The sequence below is a fragment of the Drosophila obscura genome, unplaced genomic scaffold (assembly GCF_018151105.1).
Source record: "Drosophila obscura isolate BZ-5 IFL unplaced genomic scaffold, ASM1815110v1 contig_150, whole genome shotgun sequence".
Taxonomy (NCBI): domain Eukaryota; kingdom Metazoa; phylum Arthropoda; class Insecta; order Diptera; family Drosophilidae; genus Drosophila; species Drosophila obscura.
In genome coordinates this window covers 8,753,897-8,766,129 of record NW_024542736.1, presented here as the reverse complement: position 1 = coordinate 8,766,129, position 12,233 = coordinate 8,753,897, and the positions used below count along the sequence as shown (strand labels likewise).

At 44.6% G+C, this 12,233-nt stretch overlaps 2 protein-coding genes across 7 annotated transcripts; one reads left to right on the top strand and one right to left on the bottom strand.

The window, feature by feature from the left end:
- The first annotated feature begins 530 nt into the window (after window positions 1-530).
- LOC111080463 (actin-binding LIM protein 3) lies at window positions 531-10,987 on the top strand. Of its 6 annotated transcripts, none has more exons than XM_022376094.2 (10): window positions 531-979; window positions 6,068-7,074; window positions 7,371-7,427; window positions 7,595-8,148; window positions 8,206-8,379; window positions 8,444-8,583; window positions 9,338-9,444; window positions 9,691-9,757; window positions 9,822-10,063; window positions 10,134-10,987. In XM_022376094.2, exons 1-10 carry the CDS (start codon window positions 976-978, stop codon window positions 10,245-10,247), a joined length of 2,466 nt encoding a protein of 821 aa, XP_022231786.2. In that variant the 5' UTR covers window positions 531-975; the 3' UTR covers window positions 10,248-10,987. The 6 variants fall into 6 exon arrangements, with proteins under 6 accessions (XP_022231786.2, XP_022231781.2, XP_022231783.2 ...); XM_022376089.2 differs by lacking the exon at window positions 531-979 and adding an exon at window positions 5,762-5,945; XM_022376090.2 differs by lacking the exons at window positions 531-979; window positions 9,338-9,444 and adding exons at window positions 5,765-5,945; window positions 8,683-8,768.
- On the bottom strand, window positions 10,900-12,117 carry LOC111080467. Its single transcript, XM_022376101.2, has 3 exons — window positions 11,943-12,117; window positions 11,696-11,851; window positions 10,900-11,638 (listed from the first exon to the last, which is right to left on the bottom strand). Exons 1-3 carry the CDS (start codon window positions 12,063-12,065, stop codon window positions 11,171-11,173), a joined length of 747 nt encoding a protein of 248 aa, XP_022231793.2. The 5' UTR covers window positions 12,066-12,117; the 3' UTR covers window positions 10,900-11,170.
- Between the last annotated feature and the right edge of the window lie 116 nt (window positions 12,118-12,233).

The window sequence follows — 12,233 nt, the reverse complement described above, 5'->3', positions numbered from 1 at the left end:
ATAAGGTATACAAAAGTACATACGCATAGAAGAAACTTGGTTGACCAGCAAAACTGACGTCACATTTAGTCAACATTTACGTTTTGTGCTTTGGCTGTTTTTGTTTGAACCTTAATATGTAAACAATCCAATGAAAAATAGTTCTGAAAACTAGCCAATCATAAACAAAATTTATTGAGGAATTGCATAAAATTATATGTTTAAGGCTGAAAGGGCCAACTATCTAGTAATATTAAACTGAATATCAAATTCAAGGAATATCAACGTTGAATGTTTTCAAAAAACAATCGATACTATCGTGATAGCTCTAATAATTATTAAAAAACCATTGAAACTTTTTAGGAACTTTTCCATTGTCAAAATTAGATGCCACCTGTCGATTTGTTTACAAATGTGTCTTCGTATTATATAGCAGACAATCCAAACATTTTAAAAGCTCGATACTATTTTGATAGTCGCAAAACCGTTAACAGTAGAGGCTGGCAGCAAAATATCGATACTATCGATAGTGCCCTCGATTGACACCCTGTCGTTGCTGTCGGTGCTTGGTGCTGGTGCGGTATTTTGTCTGGTCGCAGCTCCTCCGTTTGAAATTGTGTCGCATGAAAAGCATATTAAACCACCATTTTCCACTGTGATCTTTGTCGGCAAAAGACATTAGTGAACCCAAGGAGCAGAAACACGCATCCGAATCCGAATCGAGTTGGAAGTTCGCGTTGAGCACACCACACCACACCCACACACGCGCACTCTGCCCCGCTACGTAGATATTGCGAATGCATACGGCGAAAGATACAAATAGAAAAAATCTAAGCAGAAGAAAAATTTTGTTAGTGAAGTGAAGAGGAAGTAGTGGTGACCTGTGCGCGTGTAGTTGTGTTTTCCCCGTGCGTGTCGTCAGTGTGTGCGTGTTTCTTTCCCTCCCCCATTTTGCAGGCGCAAGTCCGAAGAGCATAGCAGTATCTGTATCTCGCTATGGGTAAGTTATCTGGCCATACTGTGCCTCTCTCTCTTTCTCTCTCCCACTGCTTGCGTGTGTGTGTCTGCGCAAAGCCATCGAAAGAGGGTGGTGGTGGGCCGTGGGCCCTGCTGCTTCTCAGATAGAAGCGAAGCTGATGGCATTATCGGTATTAGTGGCAGACTATGGCAAGTTATCCAAGAATGAGTACGAGAAAAGGGAACGAATACCGTTAATCAATATTGGACAGCTGGGAATCCGTAATATACGTTCGAAATTAGGGGGTGGGGGGATCTTTGGGCCTCTCTCTCTATCTCACACATACCCTCTCACATGTGATTGGCACGGTCTGGTCTGGTCTCGTCCACGTCCACTCCCTATTTTATATCTCAGCTGCGACGGCGATGATGACGTCATATATTAGTTGTTGTAAGAACAAGTTTTGTTTGTCGCTTCGTCGTCGGCCATCGACTGCTGCGCCCCAAATCGACGTGTGATATCCGAGAAGGGAGGGAGAACTCGATTCAGAAAAAAACCTGACCGAATAAACCTCAACGTGCTTGTGCATGCAACTGCAATTACACACGATACCGTTAGGGTGTCCCCCCGTGAGAGCCGTCCCCATACCATACCTGTGAATCTACCGTTGAATCTGGCGCTGAATATGCTTTTTCTATGGCTTTCAGTGCATGAACGAGCCCTACCATGTACCGTTGGTTCTCTCTCGCTTCCATGCTGTGATTAATTACTCGACAATCCGTTCGTCCCGTCTCTCCGGCCTCTGGCCCTAATTGAGTTCATGTGCTGCGGCTGCCGTTGGGGCTTGGGCTGGGCGGGAGACACTTGTAGTTGTATGCGTGCCTAAAATGCCTAATTGACTTGGACTTCGCTTCGAGGAGTCGCTTTGAATCACATCGGAGCGGAGTAGGGGGGTACTGGGACCCCATAATGTGCAGCGCCGTTCGTCGCTCTCCACGCAAAAGGCTCAACAATAGCCATATAGTCCCCATGTATTGCTTGTAGTCAGGCAGCAACTACTCAAAATGAACTCATGACAGGCGCACATTGACTTGCATGGGGTTTCCTTTTTAGCTAGTGCTCAAATGAAAACGAAAGGGGCAACCCAAACGAGTTGCCTCGCCGCCTGCCCCTCCGTGTCCGCCCCTCTTATTCATTTAGTGGATCTTTCCCATTTATTTATCCGTTGATTTGTTGGTGCACGAGTACTTGTTCGAGTTGTATGCTGCGGTGCGGTGCGGTGTGGTGTGGTGCATTCGCCTTCATTTCATTTCCCCATTTCCCAGGCGGGGTTATATAGGTCAGAGCACTTGCATAGAAAGTGGCATCTTCTCTTGTGTTGTGTCGTCTTCAGGCACGGCAACTCGTTCAGCCCTCTCCTTTCACTCGCCTAATTGAATGCTATTTTTGTGACTGCAGCGTCATCGGCGTCCGTGTGTGTGTCTGTGTGCTCTTGCCGAGCAGGCGGCGGCTCTTTTCACTTTTCGTCTAATAAGCATACAGGAAGCACTTTCGAATGATCTCTAAACCGACCTTATGTAGAAACCACAGTGCGGTACATCGTCAGGTAGCACAGCATAAAATAACACTTTGCAGAGCAATATAAATTTGATGAGTAATGCGGAGAACACATAAAATAAACAGCCATACGTACACACACATATGTACAATCCGGAATATATATTTGTATATATTATGTTGTTGCTCTTCTCCACAGAACCATTCGTGGGAGTGGGGATATGTGGGCGTGGAATGAATGAGAGGTGGAAAGAGATGTTTGCTTTTGCTCTGGGGATTATTTATTGTTTGGCTAAAAACACGCTCTTCTTCAGTTGGGTTGGTATTGTTGTGACGATTCGACTCGACTCTAATCCCCCCAACAGGCTTCACTTCCACCTGTTTCCGCAAACTGCCTTGACCTGCATTATCCCGGGAACAGACTGTCAAGGATTTGACGACGCACTTGTTCTGTGCACATTGTGCTGCATGACATGACCATGACAGTGTTGTGTACCCGTGAGGGGTTTCGGTTTCTTCCGCAGAAGGTCATTCGTTCTGTTTAAGGTTAGGGATGTTCAAGCTTTTTGGGGCGCGGCTAAATTTAATTAAAATATTCGCTCTGCCGACTGCAGACTGACATTTCGACACCGAACTGTGTGTTTTTGTGGAATAGAATCGAATCGTTTGGGGGGTCGTCTATGCTTTAAATGTGCGTTCTACATGCAGGCGAGGCGCGACTTTAACCTTGGACTTGCCCCCTGTCTGCTGCTCTGCTCTGGCTCTTGTTGCTGGACGGGTTTTCGGTTTGATTTTTTGTTTGTATTTCAAATGCGAGTGTGCCTCTCCACTAACCAGTTTGTGAGGCACATGCTCGGGCCTGCTCTGCCACAACTCCAAAATAATAATAAAGAAAAGCAGCAGCTCCGCTCCGTGTTGTCGCTGGTCGATGGCGGCGATATAGACGCCGATGACATCATCGGGGCACTAGGCATTCACTCACTACCAACAAACAACATCGCTCTCCTCTCCGTAATTACAATAAAAATGAAATGAAAATGTGCGCTCAAAGTTTTATTATACTAACTAGGCGGCAACTCGGCGCTGCTCTCTCTCTCTCTCTTTCTTTCTGTCCGTCAGTCTGTCTGTTGCATGAAAATGTAATTTTCACATTGGAATTGTTTAGAGTTGGGTTGTAATTATCATGGATCTGCTAATGCGAGCGGAAAACACTGAAAACCCAATAAACAAAATGCCAAAATCAATATGCAAATTCCAGTGTCTGAGATTGCATAATAAACAAGCAGATAACAACATACATAAATGAAATTAATTGAAACGAAACACGTACACAAACAAAATTTAAACAAACACAAATACACACAATATTTGATACATATATATGTATACATATTACCTTGAACGGAAGTTCAAGCTGGTGACGAAAGCCACAGCACCGTAAAAAGCCAATTGTACACAAAATATCCGTATTATCAGATGTTCGGACATTCTAATTGGACAATTCGCTGAACAACTGACTCTCTCTCTCTCTCTCTCTCTCTGTTTACGTCATCGAACTGAAATAATATACACACAGACCTTTATTTACGTTCATCATCAATGATGTACAGATATGGATCATACATATGTACATGACTATGCCTAATGTCAACGACTTATTATTGATTTTACTACTCCTTTCCAAGCACACACACACACCCCAGGACTGTTTCCCTTGAGTGTTTGTTTTTTTTTGTTGAAGTTCATTGTACTTGTAATTTACTCCGGTAGCAACATGAGATCGCAGCCCAGCCTATCTCAGTAATTTTTTATTGCTTAGAATAAGAGCAAAAAATATATATAATATTAAGTTTCAATTTTAATCTAGGCTTGAACAAGCGCAACGATTTTTCCATGGCAATAAACATACTTTGCAAACATTCAAGCTATTTCTTTGATTAACATTATTCGATTAAAAGCGTTACTATAAATACAAACAAAGATAAGGTTCTAAATGCGGCGGCATATTTCTTTTACCATCTCCATAGTGAAAAGCTTTTATTTAGGCATTTATTTATGGGTTTTTTCTAGGCTTTGGGAAATTGTAAATTAAATACAAAAGAAAAGTTTAAAAAAAAACTGTACAAGAATTTTTGTATGCGATAACAACCCATATATGTACGTCATAATAATTATAAAAGCTAACGTTTGAGTTGTTGGTCTTTCATTCGTCGCAGCAACACACACACCTGAGAGGGAGGGGAGGCTTATCGAACATTTCTACCGAAAAACCCACAAAACGTAGACAAAAGACGGGAAAAACAGAAACAAAGTAGCAAAGAGAAAGAGCGAACCAGAGAATCAGAGAACGGTTGCAACTGGCTGGTTTTAGATCTGTTGGATCTACTACGTATATTTAATCAAGCGCACACTGGGGCCCCGCCGGTCGACGCGTCGACTGGGACTGGCACTGGCACCGGCAAGAAACCGGCCGACTGGTAGATCAACATCAACCCATCATCAGTCATGGCCAACAAATTGTTTCGTTACGTTTTGTGTGATGCCGTCATGGCTTTGAGTCTGGGTCTGGTCTCCCCTCCGACAATCTGATCGTTGTGGGAATGCCGGGGAATTTGTTTGCGAGTGGAAGCATGTAACCGTATACATAATTCTGTTTTGTTTGGAAATACAATAAATATGAATATTTGGAAATTCTCTGCCTGTGGCTATTATGCAATGCTCTCTGATGATAGAATAAGCCCACACAGTCATTGATCAAACAGTTGATAAGAACTAAAACTTATCTGTGTTTACATTCACAAACCATCTGAATGCACTTCTCCGAATCAGCTCCATTTTTGAATCGATTTTAACAAGTATTTAAAATGTATATTGGCTGTTCTGAATATAGGTATATCCCCACATGTGGTGGAGTGGAGTGGCTGACAACTGTTCGGATACGTATTATATGTACATGTCAGTTCTATTTAACCTGTTCCACTTGTGTGAAGTGCGCCTGCACACTTGTGTGTACACTCTACATTAATGAACAGTAAAAATATATACATATAATACATATGTATATCTGTACGTGTACTGACAGTGTGTGCATGCATACCATACCGCCCTTGGCCTTATCAATGATAAGATTAATTGTGTGCCTTGCGCATGAGTCATACCGCCTTTCGGGCGATATTTATCTGTGCCGAGTATCAAAGAGTTTTGCCTAGACTGTCAGTAGAATAAAACCAAAAGGGATATATAAATGTTCCATACTCTTATGTACTACATATCTATTCAAACACAATGAACATACACATACGAATATATATCATTCAAACGGGGCTTTCGAACGGACCCGGGCCCGGGGCTGTGCCCGGCCAAACGGGGCAAGGTTGGGGCATTATCGCATCACATGCATATGACATCAGCAGTGCTTTGCCGTTCGGCATACGTAATCTGGACGACGACGGTGGGTGGCGTCAATTGAATGAATTGGATTAAAACAGAAGCGAACGCTAATCTCGTCGTATCTGCATTAAAATAATCTATAATCGATGTTCTTCTCTTCTCTCCTCTCCTCTCTGCTGGCAGGTAAACAAAAAATTTACTGTGCAAAATGCACAAAAAAATGCTCCGGCGAGGTGTTGCGCGTGGCCGACAATCACTTTCACAAGGCCTGCTTCCAGTGTTGCCAGTGCAAGAAGTCCCTGGCCACCGGCGGTTTCTTTACAAAAGACAGCGCCTATTACTGCATACCGGACTATCAGCGGCTGTACGGCACCAAGTGTGCCACGTGCCAGCAGTATGTGGAGGGCGAGGTGGTCAGCACCATGGGCAAGACGTACCACCAGAAGTGCTTTACGTGCTCCAAGTGCCAGCAGCCGTTCAAATCCGGCAGCAAGGTGACCAACACCGGCAAGGAAGTCCTTTGCGAGAATTGTGTGTCAGGCGGTGGCGGTGGCGGCGGTGCACCTGTTTCGCCGACACGAAAAACGGCAGTGTCGTCGCCAGCACCGCCAGCGGAGAGTCCCACTCGGGCCACCGCCCACCAGCAGCTAACCGGCGGCGTTGTCTCGCACAAGGCTCACCTGAAGGAGGACTACGATCCCAATGACTGTGCCGGGTGCGGGGAGCTGCTGAAGGAGGGTCAGGCACTGGTCGCTCTGGACAGGCAGTGGCATGTCTCCTGTTTCCGGTGCAAGGCCTGCCAGGTGGTGCTGAACGGCGAGTATATGGGCAAGGATGCTGTGCCGTATTGCGAGAAGTGCTATCAGAAGGGCTTCGGCGTCAAGTGCGCCTACTGCAACCGCTTCATCAGTGGCAAGGTGCTGCAGGCCGGCGACAACCATCACTTCCATCCAACATGCGCACGCTGCACCAAGTGCGGCGATCCGTTTGGCGACGGTGAGGAAATGTACCTGCAGGGCAGCGCCATTTGGCATCCACGCTGCGGCCCCGGACCCTCAGAGTCTGGCATTATACTAAACGGCGGCGGCGGCGTTGGTGGCGGCCACACTTCGGTGGCTGGCGGCGCCTCCAATGGCAACTTTACAGACACCGAATGTGATCGCATGAGTTCCAGTGCACTGAGCGAAATGGTATGTAAATGCAGATCCAATAGTTTTACATGGCATCCTCGACAGCAAACGATTCCAACGACACACAAAAGCGGCTGCTGATCTTGCTACTAATTTGAATGCTGCGCACATTTAAGCACACCCACACACACACCCTCCTCCTCCACACTCCTCAGCTGAACGATTTTTGGTATCGCTCATCACGACACACCACACTGCAATTGATTTTTTTTGATTTTATTGATTTTATAATTTCTTTTGTTGCATTTTAGTTCACTTTATTTTGAGCTTGCGTTTTGATTTCTGTTCGTTTTCAGTACATCCGCTCCAGAACTCCGAGTATAAACGGTTCACTTTATTCCTCTAGCCGCAAGGTTTGTTTTATGATTTTTATGGTTATGATTTTTCTTTGTTTGGCCATTTTCTCTTATTTATAATTTTGAATACTAAAATCTATAATCAAAAACCCACGGCACTCTGCATGTCAAACCCCTCCCACGAGTACTCGAATCAATGGCTAATAATGTGGCAACTCTTTCAGCATTATCGAACGGTCAGTCCGGGTCTGATACTCCGCGAGTATGGCCGACCGATCGGTGAAGATATATCGCGCATTTACACCTACAGTTATCTGACTGATGCGCCGCATTATCTGCGCAAGCCGATCGATCCCTATGACAAGACGCCACTCTCGCCGCACTTTCACCGGCCAGCATCCTATGCGACGACCAGCAATGCGGGCTCTGTGGCCGGCAGTCGTCCGCCCTCGCGTCCCCATTCGCGCACGCGAAGTGCCATGAAGGTGCTGGTGGATGCCATACGATCGGAAACGCCACGTCCCAAGAGTCCGGGCATGAACAACGAAGAACCCATTGAGCTGTCGCATTATCCGGACGCCAAGAAGCCATTGCCCGGAGAGCAGCCGAAAATCGAAAGGGATGACTTCCCAGCACCGCCCTATCCATACACTGATCCGGAGCGCAGGCGACGCTACAGCGACACCTACAAGGGAGTGCCCGTCTCGGATGACGAGGATGAGAATGTCCAGAATGGCAAGCAAACGAATGGCAATTCCAAAAATGGCGAAGAGCAAAGGTAAGTGGAGAAAATGAGAAGATAAGAGCAAACTATGAAACTTTAAATCCTTTGCAGACGCCTTCAACGTGAAGCCGAGCAACTGGAAAAGCTCAACTCGGGCATTGGTTCTGTCATTGCCAAGGATCTGAAGGAGCACGCCAAGTACCGAAAGTGGAAGCAGAACAACCTTGATCCTCGCAATGCATCGCGCACGCCTTCAGCCTCAAAGGAGCCGATCTACAAGTTGAGGTAGGTCCTTTTCGTTCGTCTGCATGGCTTTGGTATCATTTTGACTCGTATGCGCCTTTTGCAGATACGAATCACCCATTGGAGCATCACCATCACGCCATCTGGACTCACAGAAGCCCTTCTATGAGGATGAAATGTTTGATCGGTCCACAAGCTATCGCGGCTCGCTGGGCAAATCGCTGGGAAATGCGCCCAGTTACAATGGTAAATCGTTTAGCTTTAATAGCCTTATATTCCAGTCTCGTACTCGTATGTTAGGGTGTGATTCGATTCGATACTATATATAGCCAATTACGTTTATAGCCATACATTCCTATCGATCGCCGCCAAAGCCCGGATACGGATTCAAAACGACTACTCTGCCCTATATACGCAACGGCTACAGCTCAGTAAGTGCTGCCCTGCCCCCCAGTTGCTAGATCAACTCTCCGGTGCTGGATTCTCATTCGTGCTGTGCTGTAGTCCCTTAGTCTATTCAATATTCGTACTCGTACTATACACGTATTTGGCAATGGAATCACTCTATTATAACCCATAACTCTTAACATTTAACCTTAACCTCTGGCTGACTGCATTCGTTTGTGTCTTTCTCATCCTTTTACTGTTGCTGCTGGTGGCTGGCTGCTCCTCCATTTGGATGGATGATCTTATCCTGTTGGCCCCCCGTTGCATAACAATTAACAAAAACATTTTGAATAACATCTCAACTGGTTGGTTGGTCTGCTGCTTTCTTGTGTGTCTAAATCTAATTCTATGCTATCCAAAAATCTCTGTGTGTATGCATATTTGTTGCCTTGACCCGCGCTCCCAACACACACACACGCACACACAAAAATAAACCCAAACATTCATTGAACACTAATCGCATTCCACACTAACCAAAACTGAACTCGTACATTTGCATCATCCAATCCATACATCCGACTACTCGTACTGCTAAAACAACTACTCTGCTCAGTGGTGAGCGCCCTGCGTCATGTACCCAAACCTGGATACGGCCTGGCCCCACGATCTCACACATTCAGTTCCACAACATCTGCTGCTGCCACGATGCATGGTGCCACTGTAAGACTGCTTTCGTTGTAACGTTGTAACGTAATATGCTATTGTTGTTGTGCTTCCAATGCCATAGTTTCTTTTAATTTCCATATCTATTTGGTGTATGCGTATGATCGGCATTCTTCTTTTTTTAGTTTTAGTTTTAGTTACTTTCGCCCTGCACTTGTTTATGGGTTCTTCCTGTTTTTGCATGAGTCTTTCACAGACCAAGTATAAGGAGATTAACGTTGGTTTATTTTTGATTTGAAACAGGATTTCTCTTATGGAGGACTGGGCGACAAAACGCACAGCACAGACCTGAGCTGTGGCAAATCGGAAGGTAAGTTTTGCTCATACTTAACTCCTCCATAATCCCCGCTAATGATTTGATTGTTTTTGTATAGCTTCTGTGGATTCGATTACCGAGGGAGATAGACGCGCCTTGATGGGCGGCGACCTGCCCGCCTCGAGCACATATTCAGGTGCACTTTCGTACCACTATCCGCAGGCGGGACTCATTCGACGAAGTCTGCCCAATATGGCACACTCGATGTTGGTGCATGAGCCAGCCAAGATCTATCCTTACCATCTACTGCTTATTACAAACTATCGTCTGCCCTCGGACGTTGATCGCTGTAATCTAGAGGTAAACTCCAGTGTAATTCTTGCACCGTGTGAATGTTAGCTAATTCCTTTGATTTGTTTATCATCTGTAGCGTCATTTGTCGGACATTGAGTTTGAGCACATTTTGCAGTGCGCCCGATCCGAGTTCTACCGCCTGCCCCAGTGGAGGCGCAACGAGCTGAAGCGGCGTGTGAAGCTTTTCTAAGCGAACGCTGCACTGCACTGCAGGACAGGAGAGGATCTGCAACTGCACTGCTCTAGTGGAGGCTGCTTGCGACGAAACCAAAATAATACATTTTACCTTAAAAGAAAAGGAGGAAACAGATATAAATAATGGGAAACTATGCTAATTTCACAGCCAGTTTTGAAACACGCTTTAAATAGTTGATGCAAGTGAAGCTAAAACTAAAACTAAATTTAAACACATAGTTACAGTTACAGTGCGGAACGGAGCGGAGCGGAACGACCTGGGTTAGCTCCAGTTTATTTTTTTAAGAATTAGTTGCGCCTGCAGAGAGAAGATTGTAACTAAAATGAAACACTAAGGAAAATCCCAAATAAATACGAAATGTATACAGATTTCAATTGCATGTCTGGCATTAAAGCTTTTTGTACACATGGCAGCTGCATATTAATTGGATTCGTTTTGCTAAATTACATTTTACTTCAAACACAATACACAAAAACACGTTCAAGGGCTAAAGAAAAACTGTAAAGCATCAAAGAAAGAAATAAATGTACCTTCAGCAAAAGTTTACATAAACAGCAAAATGCGCTAAAAGAACAGCCAGCCAGCCAAGCCAAGCCAATAGTTGCATGTGCGGGCATCAAAATAAACGCTAAACCATTATGCAAATTTTATTTATTACTAAATATTTTATTTATTTATTTAAATAGAATCAAAGAATAAACCAGAGATAATAAAAACAGGACAAAAGCAATGTACGCGCTATTATCTGTGTTTTTTTTACATTACATATACATATATTACAACCTGTTGGAAGCGGGTGGGGTGGGAGAGTCGAAATATGTTAAAGGAATCTGAGAAGTCAACAAAATTAATATCTAAATATTGTGCTACAAGTTCACAGTTGATCGAGATTCTCTATATATTGCACTCGCATCGCTTTAGTTTCGCTTCTGGATGCTGTCATCGGTGTGCAAACGGAACGTTAATTGTGTCTTCATCACCGAAAGACTGCTGCCAATGATCTTTTTATGGTATATCTGACGCGTGACAAAGCCATATTCGTCATAGAAGTCGCGTTCATTCTCCTGCCACTCGGAAATGGTGCACTCTAGCGAGCCATAGCCACCGCTGTGGCATTTCTTCGATACAAGACTGATCATGGGCTCCATGATCTTTTGATAGGGATAATCCGAAGCAATCGCAAAGCGACATATCCAAGCCGCATTGTACACAGCATGGTGGTCTTTGACACTTATGGTGGCCACAATTCGACGACGGAATTTCTTTTTGTAAGCCTCATCGTATGGGCAGTTCTCCACGAAGATGTTATAGCTGGCTTCCTTGGGGGAACAGCGAAAAATAAATGGCTCATAGCACTCTGCCACCAGGGATTGAGAGGGTTTCACCTAAAATAAAGGAAGGAGTTAAGAGTTGAGGGTCTACCAGTATTCGATGCCACAAACCTTCATGAGCTCCATTGCCTTGGCGTAGAATGCGAAGTACGTGCTGGTAAATAGAAAGAAGATGCATCCGGGTATCGACAGGGTACAGAAGAGCAGGGGCACTCCCAGAAATATGAAGAATATCGCCCATGTGATGACTATGAACTGAAGTGTAATCTGGACAGCCAGACATAACAAACATTTAGTGGAATCTAATTCTAAATGGAGCCCTGTATGAACAGGCAACCAAGTCGATTTTGAACGTTACCTCTCGGACCATCAGAGCGAAGAAGGATTTCGTGTAGAACGACAGAATGTAGTCCCGCACCAGATCCTGACACTTGAGTTCGTCATCTTCCCGGTAAGTGCGTATAACGATAAAAGGCTGCATTTTCTCATAAACTAAATAAAATAAATGATAAACAAAACTTTAGAAATCAGGGATGCAAAACCATAGATGTGTCATCGATGGTGTTATCGATGGTTTTACAGCCCTTGCTTTGGCCGTTTTTGTTTGAACCCTTTTATGTAAACAATCCAATAAAAAGGAGTTTGGAAA

Bases quoted from the DNA above. Each gene is read 5' to 3' on its own strand.
- LOC111080467 (XM_022376101.2), bottom strand. From the start codon at position 12,065: ATGCAGCCTTTTATCGTTATACGCACTTACCGGGAAGATGACGAACTC. The intron at 11,852-11,942 runs GTAACGTTCAAA...CTGGCTGTCCAG, and splicing joins TCGCTCTGATGGTCCGAGAG to ATTACACTTCAGTTCATAGT. The intron at 11,639-11,695 runs GTTTGTGGCATC...CCTTTATTTTAG, and splicing joins AGGCAATGGAGCTCATGAAG to GTGAAACCCTCTCAATCCCT.
- LOC111080463 (XM_022376089.2), top strand. From the start codon at position 5,780: ATGAACATACACATACGAATATATATCATTCAAACGGGGCTTTCGAAC. The intron at 7,075-7,370 runs GTATGTAAATGC...GTTCGTTTTCAG, and splicing joins CCAGTGCACTGAGCGAAATG to TACATCCGCTCCAGAACTCC. The intron at 9,758-9,821 runs GTAAGTTTTGCT...GTTTTTGTATAG, and splicing joins GAGCTGTGGCAAATCGGAAG to CTTCTGTGGATTCGATTACC.